The sequence below is a fragment of the Cavia porcellus genome, unplaced genomic scaffold (assembly GCF_034190915.1).
Source record: "Cavia porcellus strain 051 isolate PalLab524CR breed Dunkin Hartley unplaced genomic scaffold, mCavPor4.1 scaffold_5, whole genome shotgun sequence".
Lineage (NCBI taxonomy): Eukaryota > Metazoa > Chordata > Mammalia > Rodentia > Caviidae > Cavia > Cavia porcellus.
Window position 1 is genome coordinate 49,154,250 of NW_026947488.1, and position 15,484 is coordinate 49,169,733.

Consider the following 15,484-nt stretch of genomic DNA (forward strand, 5'->3'; position numbering starts at 1 on the left):
ACAAACAAACAAACAAACAAACAAACAAACTGTTGAATGGTCATACTTAGGCAGGGTAAAAAAAGATAGCTATTTCCCATACCTTCGGTCTACAGTGCTGTGTTCTACAGTCACCTGGGGTCCCAGGTGCTCTGACTCTATTCCAATACCGTCTTCTTTTGGAGGAGGTTAATGGATGGTGGAGGAGACATTCGAGACCTTGACACATCATTGGTGAGAACTGATTACTTATCTCCACCCAGATGCCTGCATCCTGTGCAGTACAGGTGACACTGGGGACTCAGGAGGAGGAAATGTGTGCTGAGTACCTGGCTGATGTGTGGCATGATTGCTGTCCTGGACAGGAAACATAGGCACCCTCTCCTAGGGGAACAGTACAAGTCCCATCCCACCCTGAGCTCCAGGTGATGCCCTGCATTAACAACTGACCTTCCGCACCCCGAGAGATAGGGGTGAGGTGGAGCAAGGTGCCCTCATTAATGCTGTAGTATAGGCAGGATGGTGGCTCGTGCATAGCAATAACTGGTTTTCAAGTCCTGCAGGCCTGCCCTAGGTGGGAGGGCCTTGCCAAGCCTAGTTCTGTCCTCTGCAGACACAGCTTTCATGGCTCTTCTTGCCAGAGGGCAGCTGTAAGCTGCCAAACCACCAAACCTCACCAAACCAAACCTGTCAGACGTTGCTACCCAGCTTCAGGGGCTTGGAGAGACCCTGGGGAGTTGTGAGGAGATGGGGGAAAAGGGGCAAGGGCAGTCATGAGTTTTGTCTTTGTTTTAAAGGCTGTACTCAAGATTTCTCAAACTTACTGTAACTTTCTCTTTATGGTGCTGGGGATCGAACCTGAGGCCTTGCACATGCTAGGCAAACGCTGTACTTCAGAGCTGCGTCCCAGGCAGGACTCGTCACATGCTTATGGTTGTTTCCCTGACAAGCAGTGCCTGCATTCTTGGTTCCTTTCTGGACAGTTCCACGTCGGCTTTATTCTTTGCGTCCTCCACATGGTGGCCTGAGGTTACCAGGCTCACTGGGGAGGCCACCGCCTCCAAGACCCACTCACTGTCTTTAAGTCTCACAGGGCTTAGCTGCTCACCAGCACCTTTTGTTTGGGGGGAGAAGCAGTTAACTTTCCTTCACTGCAAGGCCCTGGACTAGGACTCTCCAATGTGGCAACAACAAAACATGACACACTGCTTTTTCTTGCTTTTCCCCCCGACCCTGAAACTCGGTAGGCATGTGATTTGTTCCCCAAGTCTTCCCAGATGTTTTGCCATTGCTTGGCAGGGACCTCATATTCCTCCTGCTGTCTGTTGTCTCACTGCCCACCACCTGCTGCTAAGCCAAGGTCAAGTCTTATAGGTTTGGGTTATAGGTGCATCACACTTCAAGGTACTGGTTTGTATGTCGGAGTGAGAAACGCCCTATTGTAACAAGGGCTCTAATCTCAGGGAAAGATTGCCTGTCTGTGACACAAAGCTCAACCCAGCACTTACTGACCAGCTGGTTTGCATGAAAGTGGTGACTCAGGAACCCGCTCTCCCTCTGACATCTCGAACATGTGGCCCCCAGGCAGAGTCCTACAGAGAAGCATTTCAGCACCAAGTCTGGAACTGGTGTTATCACTTTTTCCGACACTGCATGACCATGACCCTGTCTGGTCCCAACCTAACTGGCGAGAGGGCTGGGAACTGTAGCCCTTCATGTCTCACAGCTTGTCTATGGCACCCACTTTGATGGCCTCATCCCTCCAGGACTTTGAGCACTGGGAGTCTGCACTGGGCACTGAAATGAACTGCTCAGACCCCTCCTGTAGGCGGAGCCAAAGAAAGTGGGGCTGAGCACGCAGGCCTTCGTAAGAGGCTGCGTGAGTGCAGACATCATCTAAAATGCAAGGCCAAGGACAATGCAATGGCCACCCAGGATGGCACCCGAGTCTAGGGCTGGGCCGAGCGGAGGTGTGGGATCCAGGGGAAAGCCTGATGCCACAACCAAAGTGGGAAGGGCCCTGAAACCTGTGAGGAGGGCGGTGGGAGCTGCCACCAGTTTCCAACAGGACGAAAACCTGGCATAGTGAGTTCACCAAACCTGTCAGATGTTGCTACCCAGCTTCAGGGGCTTGGAGAGACCCTGGGGAGCTGTGAGATGGGGGGAAAGGGGCAAGGGCAGGCAGCAGCATGGCCAGGCCCAGCACAGAGTGTCCCCACACCCCACAGGCTACTGGCACGTGCGCCCACCACCTGGCCAGCGCTGAGCTCCAACCCAAAAGGCCTCTGGGCAGCTTTACATCCACACCTTCCTGACTGCCAAGCGCTTCCTCCGGGGCAATCTGAAGACTGCTAGCATCCTTAACATTGTTTTTCTTTTCTGCAAAATTCTGACCAAGATTAAAATGAGCACTCTGAACAAACCCACATTTTTACCAGATCTACTTTTATTTCAGAAGGAAGTTTGTATTATAGTATTTACTTTTGTCTATATACAAGTGCTTCACATTTGTGTTTAAAATGCACAGACCTCCCTTAATTCTCTTGTTCCTGCTTAAATTAGCTGTTATTTTACAATACAAAAAATACCAAAAAATTGCAGTCCTAAATGTATGTATAACACCCACAATCCCAGCAATGAAATAGTTTACAATACTTACTCCATATTTACATGAGTGCAATAGATGCTAAATTATACATATTAACAAACTAAGCATAAACCCAAACAAAACAAAAACGTAAATAACTATAAAACAAAGACATTTCCAGAGCCAGAATTAGTTCAACGAAGCAGGCTTCACTAGTGTTCAGAACGTTGTTTTGTGCACAGATTCAGTTACTGAGCCGATTCCATTATTGCCTTTGGAAGAGAAGCCGCCGGCTCCCTCTGCACTCCCGAGCGCCCCTTGCAGGCAGGCGGTGAGCTCCCGCAGCTGGGCTCAGTCAGGGGCGAGGTCTCCATTGGTGGCAGCAAGCTGCATGGTAGGAGTTGGTCAACAGGGTAAACACTGCAGATGTCTGAGGGCCACGGGCAGCCAGGGCACAGTCCAAGGACAAGAGGTCTTCCTGGTTCTGCCTTCTGGATGGCCAGGTCTCACAGAAACCATCCTGAGGAAAGCTCTCCTGGGGGGTGGGGATAACAGGTCTGTGAGCGTTTAGAATTTCCTGTAATTCTCAAGAGCTACTTTTTCCATCTCCGTCATTGCCCTAGAATTAGCTTAGGTTAGTAAGTGTTCAGTAAATATTTGTTGAACGAATAGATGAATTCATGGAATGGGTGAAGGGTTCTCCTGAAAGCCATGCGAGCACCATCTCCCTGAGGAAGTGAATCACCTCCCCACCCCCAATCTGCTCTCCTCTATGGAAGGAGCAAGGCGGGGCCTGCAAGGGAAGTCTCTTCCTATCCAGAGCACTGTCTTCTGTGCCTCCTAGTGCATCTTCAGTCTTGCACCTGAGGCCTTACAGATATTCCAGCATTTTCCTGTCTTCATCTGAGTCAATGCTTGGTGTATAGGGGTGGCCTGCTCTGCATCCCTTTCTCGCCTTTACAGGTGACCCTTGCCAGCCCTCTCCAAGCCACAGTGAGGGGCAGGAGCTGGAGAGGAGGCTGGGCTGAGAGCTCCCTGCGAAAAGGAGCTTTCATGAACAAGGCTCCACCTTCCAGGCCCGGTTTTCAGTATAAAAGACAATGGTGCTCAGAAATGGTCATTAAAAATTCAGTCAAGGGACAACAAAGTGCAGCTGAGAACCCATTTTGGGAGTCTGACTTCTACAAGTTAATAGTCTTTGAATTTAAAGACCAGAGAAACAGCTTTCACATCGATGGGACTGCTCACCCCTTGCGCCCAAGAGTCCTGAGGCTGCCAGGTTGCCAAGAAGCATACTGAGCAACAATGGCGACAGAAACTCCTGCTTCCAGAGCTGCCTTGAGCACCGCCTGGGATCCAGCCTCACTGCCCAAGTCCTGCGGGTCCTGACAGGTTGAGTCCAGTGTGGAGCTTTCTAGCAGGAACCAGGTGCAGCCAACCGCGTCAGTGGCCTGGCTTTTGGTGTCATCATGAGTTGAGAGAGGATGTCCCAGGAGTTGGATACCCAGTATATGGCACAGAAACATATGTTAAACTCAGATGTCATTATGTTTAATAAAATACATTATGCTATTTTTCTGATTTATGTACACACCAAATGTCTGAACATTGTGGACACTACTGTGTAGTTATGTACAAGTGCAAGGTCAATGTTCCCACGAGTGCTTTATGTACAGGTTCTCCTGTGACGCGCAAAGGTACCAACGCCGACTCACTCCCTCTGGGAACTGGCTCTAGCTGTGCTCCTCTTCCTCCCTCATGACCTTCTTCTGCCCTCAGCCTGGAGAAAGCTGTTTGATGTCTCCTGCAAAGGAGAAGCAGGTGGATTCAGCTGTTTCTTCATGGCTGGAGCAGAGTGAAACTTCACTTGCTTTTTCCTTCCTTTTAAAAAATAAACATGTATTAGAAAAAAGGAAAAAAAAAAGACATAACGAGCTGGCTGGGGGTCACGGTGCACGTTATTTCAAGTGCACAGGACAAACATGGGGAAGAGACTTCTTTGGCCAAGGAAATTTGGTCCTTTGAACAAGGAGGATCTTCCTTGTAGGAGGACAAGCCTTGTGGCCTCCCTTTCTTCACCAAGAGGCTTCCTGGTGATCAGAGGGTGAAGGGCCAGGCGCTGCGGGTGCCATGTTCTTAAAGATATGGGGAGCTCCTGACAAGGTCTTTTCTAGAATTGTCTGCTCTTTAAGAGTGATGTGAAAAGGAAGCTTTTTGAGAGGCAAGTCTCACAGTAGAGGTGTTTTATGCATCGGTGTTTTATGGTTCAACCTCCTTGGAAACATCTTTCCAGAAACTTCTTCACAGGAGTGGGGTTAGTGTTGGGTTGGAGATAATACCTCCTCTCTAGGCACTGCATTTAAAGGTGAAATGCCGCGGGTTTTGCTCTTTTGAGTGTTAATTCCTCCAAATTCAGACTTGAACTGTCCAGAGGTCCATCCCAATCAGGTAATGCCAGAGAATTGCAGGTTTTGAAGCGCAAGAGATCATGGGAGGCTGCTGCATAATGCGGGTACAGAGCACCATATATGGGGAAATGCAACATCCAGGCAGTGCCCTGTGAGAGGAGAGCAGGGCACTATCCTACCCCTCTTAAGTTTGGTCATCTTCTGTTTGGCAGCATGTTCTCTCGTGCCCATTTTCCCAAGTGCTTTTCACCCCTTCCCATGTTCCCTGTCTTCCTCAGCCACAATGCAGTCTGGGAGGACAGGTGGGCCAAGCCCTGCCTGCAGAGAAGCTGTGGACAGATTGGGGTCCTTCTCCAGGCTCTGGGCGTATGCTGCCTGGCAGCAGGAGGCCATTTCCCTCCTGGTGTCTACTCCACCCTACCTGAGGCTGGCTCCAGGTTCAGATCAGGCGACAGAACACAGAGCTGCTCTTCAGGCCAGATGTACCACGCACAGGTAGTGCTCAATTCTGCTCAAAGGAGTCACATGACATGAATGAGTCCTTTCCTCTGTGGTGCCCAGTGTGAGTAGCCCAGAGGGCTAATCAAACATCAGGACTAAACTGACACCAGGGGGTAGGCAGGTGGCACACGGCGACTGCAATTTCTCGATAATGTCCTTTTTAAGAACAATATAAACAGGCGCATTCACAGTCCATTTCTGCATTCCTCAGTCCCTGCCGCTAGGTCAAATGTTCCTTGGGGTGAGAAAATTCTTTCCTGGCTGCAAATCAGATTTTAGAAAAAGAGCAGACTGCCAATGGTAGCTATTTAAATTTTACAAGAATGTAGGAATGCAATTATGTAAAAACTTAGGCTCACTAACTTTCCAATTGCTAGATCTATTTAAAGTCTAGGCACTTAGTGTGTGTGTATGTGTGTGCACGTGCTCGTGTGTCTGAATGAGAGAGAGGAAGAGTGAATATCAAATGAATTAAGACTAACTTAAGTTGCTACAGAAAACACCTATTACATCCACTTACATTCTAAGTAACACTGCTGACCTTGACATTTCCTACAGCCCCCTTCTATCCTAGTTGGACATAATTCAAAAGAGATGGACCATTATTCTCAACTAGAAAAAAGCTACTTCCTGGAAGAAAGATAATCTGCTGAAATTGTGCAAACGTAAACAGCACATCTTTAAAACACATCGCAGGCTGCAGATGAAAACAAGTGAATTCATCTGAATAATTTGTAAAAGATCACACTGAAGTACAACGGAAGATGAGGGTCTACTTGTGACCCCGTCTTTCTGTTTCTGCAGCTGAGATAGTCCCAAGGGCAGTTTCCACAGGCAAACTGGGCGTGGCTCCTCACTCCCTCGCTAGCTCTACACTGGCCTCCTCCAGCAACAGGCGGACCATCCCTGGACCTGAAGATAAATTATTTCCTATGCAAAAGTAAAAAGTTAGATGCTGGACATGGATGGGAGAAACCGTCAAAGAAAGTCTGTGATCATGCAGATGAGTTGGGTGCTTCGAGGGTTTCCAGTTTTCTGCCCGCATGGCACCGCTGCATCCCTGCCTGTGCCATCCCCTGCAGGCGGCTCTGGTGGGCATGTGCCCGTGTGCGCGGGAGTCCCTGTTCCCAGCATCAAATGCAGGTTCCAGGCTGTGCAGGAGGCTGCTGCTTCCGGTTCCTCACTGCTCCTGACTTCTCTTTGTACACTATTGGCATCTGCTGAGAAATGTCCACCAGGGCACTGGCCACAGCAAGACCTTGGGAGAACACACAGGAGGGATGTGTGTCAAGGAGCAGCTTGTTTTTGTTTTCAAATTTTTTTACATTTTCATCGTGCAAAAATTTTAAAAACTATACAGTGAAGAGCCTAACTTCTACTGTATATACCCTCTCCCATGTTTCCCTACCTCAGGAGTAAACCCCTTCATCAGTTTCATATTCTTCCAGGGTTTATTTATGCAAATGAACCTGCATATACCACCCTCCCTACACACACACACACACACACACACACACACACACACACACTCTCACAGAAGGTGCAGCCTGCTTGTTAGCAGGTGTCTGCCTGGTGGTGGGAATGTGGAATGAGACTGTAGCTATGCCCTAAGCGTGCCCTTTCTCCTGCCTGCCTCCAAAGGTTGGCAAGAAAGCCAGGCGTGGTGGTGCATGACTGTAATCCCAGTACTCATGAGTGTGAGGCCAGCCTGGACTACACAGGAAGACCTTGACTCCAAAAAAAAGCTTAAGCATGAACTTCAGATCTGTCCCACACCACTCTTTTAACAGGGGGTTATTTTTATGGCCACACTATGATGTGGGGCAGGGTAGACTTGACCCAGTCCAGGCCTTGGGACAGCAGGATTCTTTAACCCTCCTGTGTTAGTTCTGCATTTGTAAAACCAATGCATTAACAGCACCGGGCCAGTCGATGCATAAATTTCTTTTTGCGTTTTTTTTTTTTTTTTTTTTGTCTTTCTCTGAGGCAGGTTCTCACTATGCAGTTCAGGCTGGCCTTGAGCTCACTTTGTAGTCCAGATTGGTCTTAAACTCATAATGATCCTCCTGCCTCAGCCTCCTGAATGAGGGGGTTACAGGCATGCACCACCACACCCAGCTACAATGAGTGAATTTCTTACCTTTTACTCTCAATTCTGCTCCCTTAGGTATAGGAGTCCCCTTTTCCTACTGTATGGTAATTAAACTGATGTTCACTGGGCAGGTCAAGGAGCTAGGAAAGCTGCATCCTTAATACTGCAGAGGTGGCCTGCCTGGGTGCAGAGCCCTGCTGAGGCTGCCCTCAGGGGCTATCACTGTTACCACCACAACCACCGTGCCCCTGCTGGGCCAGTCAAATGGGGAGGAGAGAAGCACAGCTCTTAAGCGGCCGCTTTAACGGTTGGCACAGTGGAGAATCCATGCCAGTGATAAGTGTAATGGGCGAAGTCAGACATTCTGGCAGTTCAGGAAAGGGCACCACCGATTGTGTGTGTGTGTGTGGGGGGGGTTGACTCAGCAGTAGCTCACTTGCTTATCAAGTGCCAGGCTCTGGTTTCATCCCCAAAACAGACCAAAAAACCCCCCTAAAAGCCAAAAATGTTTCTGGATGTGGCAGCATATACCTGTAATCCCAGCTATTCAGGAGGCTGAGGCAGGAGGATTCCCAAGCTCAAGGCCAGCCTAGGCAACTTAGAGAGACCCTGTCTCAAAATTCAAAGGGCTGGGATGTAGTACAGTGGTACAGTGTTTGCCTATCTGTGCAGATCCCTCTGTCTGACACTCCCCCCCACCAGTACCACAAAACCAAAAAAATGCTCCCATAAAATAGAGATGTAGAACAGTTGGCAAGAATGGCCTCACTGTTGGGGGGCCTCCAGCAGAAGGTGGGGTGCAGAAGGTGTGCTGCCAGTAGGCACCTTGTTCATTGGAGCCCAGCGAATGTTTGCAAAGCTAGGTAGTGGCAGGTCATGAGCCACTCTGTCCTCAGCACTGGCAAGGCTGAGTCAGGAACTCAACTCCCAGGGATCCCGAGGTGAAACAGACAATGCATCTTGGCTCTGCCACACCGAGGGTGTCGCTGTGACGACACCAAAGGCCCCTGCCACTGTGTAAAATGAACCAGAAGCCTTTTTGGTCTTCAGGTGCTGTGGGGACACAGCTCAGGGTTGGACATCCTGGGCATCCTTTCCCCTCACACTCTAGGTCATCTTTGGTGAAGACCACCCTGAGTTTCAGGATGTCTGACATGTTTGTGTTGCTTGGAGCATCCCTACAGAGTACTTCATGATGAATTGAGATCTTTCCAGAACTGCATGCCATGGTTCCTCTGTGTTCCAAGTAAGAGCGTGCTTATGCAAATCATGACTCATGTATTTGATGCAAAGTTTACAAACACTGGTACAATACTATGTACTAAGCTGTAAAAGTGCTAATGACAGTTACATGAAAAAGGAAGAACAAAAATTGAGTCTATATAAGCATTCTAATTAAATTGCTGGCAAAGGCTAGGAAGAAAACACAGCAATAAAAATTGGTGAGTGTAGGCATAGCAAAACTGACTTTTTAGAAATCTCCTTTATGACATAATAATGCTTGTCTGGGATTTTTATTTAAAATAGAGTAAAAAAGCAAAAGAAATAGAGTGCGGCTAGAAATACTAACATGAGCATCACCACCTCTGAAGAGACAGTGACAAGTCAGGGTGCGGAGAAGATGACCAGGAAGGGAGGACGGAGAATATGGGAATGCACCCTAGATTCGGGACTGAACAACAAACAGAAGAAACTCGGCGCACAGCAGAGCCCAAGGGGCCTGTACGCCCCCTTTCTCTGAGAGGCTGAGGAAGCCGGGCCTGATGAGAAGGCTGGGCTTCTCTAGGAAGGGAATGGTGACCTCAGGTGCAGTGTTTGGAATGTAAGTGACAGCAGTGTTACATGACATAATCCTTGCCATGACTCCAGGGCCCTGTTCAGTCCCACCACTCCACTCTGTTCTCTGGCAGCGAAGCTTCTGAGGCCTGGCTCCTTCGCAGTCCCTCCCCACACTTACCCGACTGCCCAGGAGGAGGGATTCCACCCAGGCCTCTTGGAAGCCTCACGAACACAGACAGGACAGCAGCTTTGTTGCCAAAACATGGCTCCAGGGCAATGGGCTTGGGAACGGTCTGTGGAAGAAAAGCATCACCTCAAGTGGATTCCTCAACTGTCACCCAGCCAGATGTACCCTTTTCAATAGTGCTCACAAGGTCCGCAACTTCAGGAGTGTAGAAGGAGAAGCTAGATTCTAACTTGCACCATGAGAAGGATGGTACTGCTTGCCTCCTTCCTCAGAGCTCCTCATACCCGCCCTCTCTAAGGGCAGCCTGCACTGTGGGGAAGGCGATGTCTAAATGGCCTCATCTGGGCTCTGTACTTTTTTTTGAGACAGGGTCTTGCTTTGTAGTTTAGGCTGGCCCTAAAATCTCTATGTAGTCCAGGCTAGTCTCAAACTCACAGTGATCCTCCTGCCTCAGCCTTCCAAGTGCTAGGATTAGAGGCGTGTGCTACCATACCAGGACTGGGCTCTGTACTTTTACTTGAAATCCCAACTCACACTGCAGCCTTTAGATATGATGTGCTTGAGCAATTTAGTGAGATAGTGTCTTAAAATAAAAAATTAAAAAAAGGGCCAGTGATGTAGCTCAGTATGAAGGTGCTAAGTTCAACCCTCAATACTGGGGGAAAGAAAAAGAAGTGAAAGGGCCAGGGATTTAGTTCAGTGGCTCAAGTGCCTGCCTGGTAAGCAAGGTCATGAGTTCAATCCCAGCTACCAAAAAAAAAAAAAGTGAGATGTGACAGTGACTTAGAACAAGGTGGCAGCAATAGAGGTGCAACACAGTGGCTAGAAAATGTGGAAGACAGCGAAATATTTGATGCTACTGGCTGTCCAATGAGAGTACAAGAGTGAGAACTAGGGGCTGAGGCAGGAGGATCACTGTGAGTTCAAAGCCGGCCTGCACTACATAGTGAGACTATGTCTCAACCACCACTACCACCCCCGCAAAAACAATGCTGCCATGAATACTGCTGTATAAATATCTCTTTGAGATTCTGCTTTCAATTCTTTTGGATATATACCTAGAAGTAGAAAGTTAGATCACATGATATTTCTTTTAATTTTTAGTAAATAGCAATATTGTTTTATAGGAGCTGTATCATTTTACATTTCCATCCAAAGTGCACAAGGATTCCATTTTCTCTGCATTATAGGCGAATCAATGTCTGGTTGATTTTAAACTATTGTTTGTCTTTGGATATCTGTGGATTCATGATGGTAAATCCACCGTAGTTTTCTTCTTGTCTTCCCTCTTGCTGGCTTTCTATAATCCTGCTTATGATGTGCTTTGCTTTGGAATCTTTATATACATATATTCCATCAGTTTTGGAAAATTCTCAGTCATTAAATCTTTGAATGTTGCGTCTCTTCCACTTATTTGTTCTGGTACTCTAAACTTATATACATTGTATCTCCCCATGCTGTCCTCCATGTCCTTATAATTAGTGCTACTTTCTATACAACTTTTTCACATTCCTCTTCCAGTTCTTAAATTCTCTCATTCATGTCTAATGTGTTATTTTAAAAATTTTAACAACTATATTTTCCATTTGTAGAAGTCCCACTGGTTTTTCCTGACTCTCATAGCTTTATGATTCCAATTTTCATTTCTTTAAACACTTCAAACATAACTGCATTACATTCTGTAGACACCTGCAGTAACATCTGCGGTCCTGTCTGAAATCATACCTGTTGTTTCTGCTAACTCCCTACTATGGCTGCCTCTCCTTGTATTTGGTGATCATGAGTTGCTTGATCCCCTACAGGGACTGGTGATGTTTTCCTATGGGGAAGATTTGCACCCATTTCAGCAGGAAGTTGTGATGTGTTACCTGCCTGGAACCATGTAAGACAACTCATGACACTGGCCTTTGGTTCATTTTTTGAGAAAAGGAAAAGTAGTTCCTAGAGGTTGTGCCTCCTTTCGAGGGTTCAGTAATGCTTACAAAAGTCTTTTTCAGGATACCTAGCTGTCTTCCCAAACTATCTGACATATTTCACCATTTTGTCAAAGAAGTACTATCACTTCCTTTATCATTTTTAAGGGAGGTAAAACACTTATTTTCTACAGAATACAAGCAAGTTATCATTTTGCTGCTAAAAAACAAAAAAAAAAAATCCCCAAGAATATTATTATAAAGAACAATGGCCAGTCTGCCTATTTTCAAATACAAAAGTTAAACTATTTTGTAACAGAACACTTGTACACCTGGCAACCACCATCTTTTTGAAATGTAAAAATCTATTGTTTTAACATAAAATTATTATAGATGGCAGTAATTTATATGTAAAAATTCCCAGAACTTTTAACCACATGGACCAATGACTAGAAAATGAAGGCAGAAGAGTACCTGACACTTCAGTGTTTTAGCTTACTGTTATGCTTGATACACTGTATCAACTTGAAAAGTTTAGAAGTTTAACTAAGAGCCTCAGCCGGGAGCCTCAGCCAGGAGCCTTGTAGTCAGGATCCTTACTTTAAACATCCTCATCCTTTGCAAGAGGGCATACAGATTTTGTGAGTGCTACACCCATGCGAGGGGGTGGTAGTCTACTTACAATATAAAGGAGGAAAGGTTTGTTTCCCCCAATCCTTTAGTTCTGGCTGCTTTTGCTGGCTGCCGCCTTGACGTGTTGCCCCTGTGCCATGTCACCCCATCTTGGAGCCAGCTGAATATGGACTGAAACTTCCACAAACAGGGAGTTAAACAAATATTTCCTTTCTTCATTTTGGGTGTTGGGTATTTTGTCCCAGTTAATGATAGAAAAGCAACCAAGACACTTACTGTTAAAGAACAGAGGGAAAAAGAAGAGGAGCCGAACAAGGCACTTGCTCTCATGGGTTTGCCAGGCTCAGAAGCCTGAGTCTTGAAGCGTTAACTTATGGGGAAGTCTGAGAGACCGTCTCACCTTGACACTCCCTCCAATCAGATCTGGAGGCTCTTCATCTGTTTCCAAGGCAACATTTACCGAAGCAAAGGGTCGACTGGCCATCTGCTGCATCTCTCGAAGAAGTTGCTAATAGATGACATAGCGAGCATTAGACAATGAGTATTGAGGATATTCTATTACTGAACAGTGCACATTAAAAATACCTTATCTTCCTTAATTCAAACACATCGAATCTAAAATCACACGTGTGACAGCTGGGGATATAACGATATGGACTAGATATTAGATAACAGGAATTATTAAATTCTGTTGGATGTGGTAACGTTGTTATATCTTTAAAAGCTCTTTATCTGCTGGATATACACATTAAAGTAGTGGGGGATATTATGTGATGTCTGCATGTTAAATACATAAAGTGATGAGGGGCTAGGGTTTAGCTCAGCAGCATAAGCCCCTGCCTTGCAAGCAGGCAGTCATGAGTTCGATCCCCGGTACCAATAAAAAAAAAAACATAAAAGTGATGGAGCCTTATTGCTTAATACCCCTACTACATGGCTAAAGTCAGGCTTGCTTTCTTCTCATTGAAACTAAACCAGAAATTTTTATAGCAACAAAACCTCACGCCTTACTGCACAGCAGACAGGTCCAAGAGAATGCTTCATTCAGAGGTAGTGTAAGGTAATGTGGATGGGAAATTCTGCAGAGGGACAGCAGGGGTCTTGACTCAGGGAACGTGGATATGAACCCCTGTTCCACTCTCTCCAGCTGTGTGATCTTAAGGAAGGTGTGATGCATGTTAATAATCTTAGTACTTTAGGAGACTGAGGCAGGATGGTTGTGAGTTTGAGGCCAGCCTGGAACATAGCAAAGCTGTTTTTTTTTTCAAAAAAAAGATGTGCCGAACATGTCTTCAGTTTCTTCTTCTCTGAATCCATTTTGATCCCATCAGGTCGTTAGAATCAAGACACTGCCAAGCACATGGTACACAGTCGCCCATGTGTTCTTACGGCTTATTAGAGGTCTTCTGGGCACATTTTGAGGCTTAGAATTAGACAACATACAGGACTTTGTCAAACTACTTCTTAAGAACTATGATAGAATTCTGGGTTGCAGAGGTCACAGCTCTGTTCTAGAGGGTAATTTTATGTTAAAACAATAGATTTTTACATTTCAAAAAGATGATGGTTGCCAGGTGTACAATGCCTGTAATCTCAAGGGAAGTTGGGGCAGGAGGATCACTGTGTGTTCCAGTCCAGCCTGGGCCCCAAAGTGAGTTCAAGCCAGCCTGACTTATACATCAAAACTGTTTCAAAAAGGGGTGGGGGGAGAAAAAAAAAAGTCACAGTGAGACAGACCTCCTCCCCTCTGCAGCTCCCACTCCAGAGCCTTCGAGGAATGTAGGAGCAGATATGAGCACAAAGCACTCTTCGCAGGGCCCAATGCGTGCAAGGATTTAAAGTGTCCTGATAGGCAATAAATCACTACTGACCTTCTGGAAATGATGAAATATATGATGAATGGTCAGGTTCAGAGTTACAGAAACATTCTCAATGACAAGGGTGAAAGCTTGGTTTTTCAGTTCACCATTCACTGTGTCAGCTTCCACTGACCATCTCTGAATGGTCCTGTCTGCTGTGCAAGGAGGCACAACGTTTTGTTGCTGCACAAACATCTGGTTCATTTTCCACAGGAACAAGGCAGGCCTGGCTTTAGTCAAGCAGTAGGATGATGAAGCAGCACGGCTCCATTGCGCTTTTTTTCCTTTTTCATTCTGAGTCAGGGTCTCGCTAACTCACTAAGCTGCCCAAGCTGGGCCTACGCTGGGTTTGGACTTGATCCTCCTGCCCCAGCCACTCAGAGTGCTGGGGTTACAGGTGTGCGTGCACCAACACACCTGGCTCCTTTTATTCTCACTGTCATGAAAGGGTCTTGAGAAGGCTGTGTCAAATCAAGAGGTGGCCGTGGCTGTGGCAGAATTAAGGATGCTCCACACAGGACTGTACACTGAGTCTACCCACTGTGCTGCAGAGCCCTATCCTGCAGGGAAGGCACCAATCACAAAAAGAAGTGAGCTGCCTCAGAAACTCTCCTGGGGACTCTTCATCTTTATTAAAGAGGCTTACCTCTCTACGCCTGGACGCCCAACAACTTTGTTTGATCTTCCACACCACAGCAGCCACCAGGAGCAAAGAGAGGAAACAACTGTGAGAAAGGAAAGTACTGCATTATTATCCCAGCCCCAGAATCAGTACACTGTCACCCACACCTGGTCCTGCTGGTGCTTCCCCACCAGGGCCCAGTTCACAGGAGGCAGAGGCTCACCTGGGGACTAAGCATTCCAGCCTGACTTCTAGGAAAGCCCTGCTGGGTGCTTGGAGAGAGTGCTGCCCTTCCAGGGCCCTGTCAGAATGGCCCCTGTACCTACCCCCAAACATGAGAAACAATTTTATGGTAATAACAATAGACAACAAGCAGGCCATTAATCAAAGTAACAAACATCTACTGGTACAGTCTAAAAAAACCAAAAGTTCATTATTAAAGCAACAGTCAGTTTTTCAGAAGTAAGTAGAAGAAATGAAGAACTGTATGTGTACTGATAAATGTACTTTGAATAATATTTTTACAACATGAACACATGTATTTTTATAAAATAAAAGACATTTAAGACAACCAAATGAAGCCAACAACTTTCTTAAAAATTTTAGGAGAAAAATAACTCTCAGTGGTCTTACAACTGAAAAGATTTCAGTGTCATCTTATCTATAAACCAGGTGTTGAATGATTTGAAAGCTACCATGATGGTAAAGAGGAGAGACTTTAGAAATAGAAAAATGAGGGGCTGGAGATTTAGCTCAGAGGCATAAGCACCTGCCTTGCAAGCAGGCAGTCGTGAGTTCGATCCCTGGTACCGATAAAAACGAAAAAGAGAAAAAAAAAAAAAAAAATGGAAAGATGAGCTAAGTAAACCCCTTAGGTAACTGCTGTAAATAATTTTTAAATTGGCATTTTTACTCCTATCTTCT

General features: G+C 46.3%; 1 protein-coding gene across 2 annotated transcripts in view; it reads right to left on the reverse strand.

The window, feature by feature from the left end:
• Positions 1–2,407: 2,407 nt before the first annotated feature.
• Positions 2,408–15,484, reverse strand: part of Atrn (attractin) — a 151,503-nt gene continuing 138,426 nt past the window's right edge. For both annotated transcript variants that reach the window (XM_063248768.1, XM_005008351.4), the window contains 4 exons: positions 14,585–14,663; positions 12,480–12,587; positions 9,525–9,639; positions 2,408–6,733 (listed from right to left, as the gene is read on the reverse strand). In XM_063248768.1, coding sequence (XP_063104838.1) covers positions 6,609–6,733; positions 9,525–9,639; positions 12,480–12,587; positions 14,585–14,663 — 427 coding nt within the window. In that variant the 3' untranslated portion in view covers positions 2,408–6,608. The remainder of the gene's footprint in view (positions 6,734–9,524; positions 9,640–12,479; positions 12,588–14,584; positions 14,664–15,484) is intronic.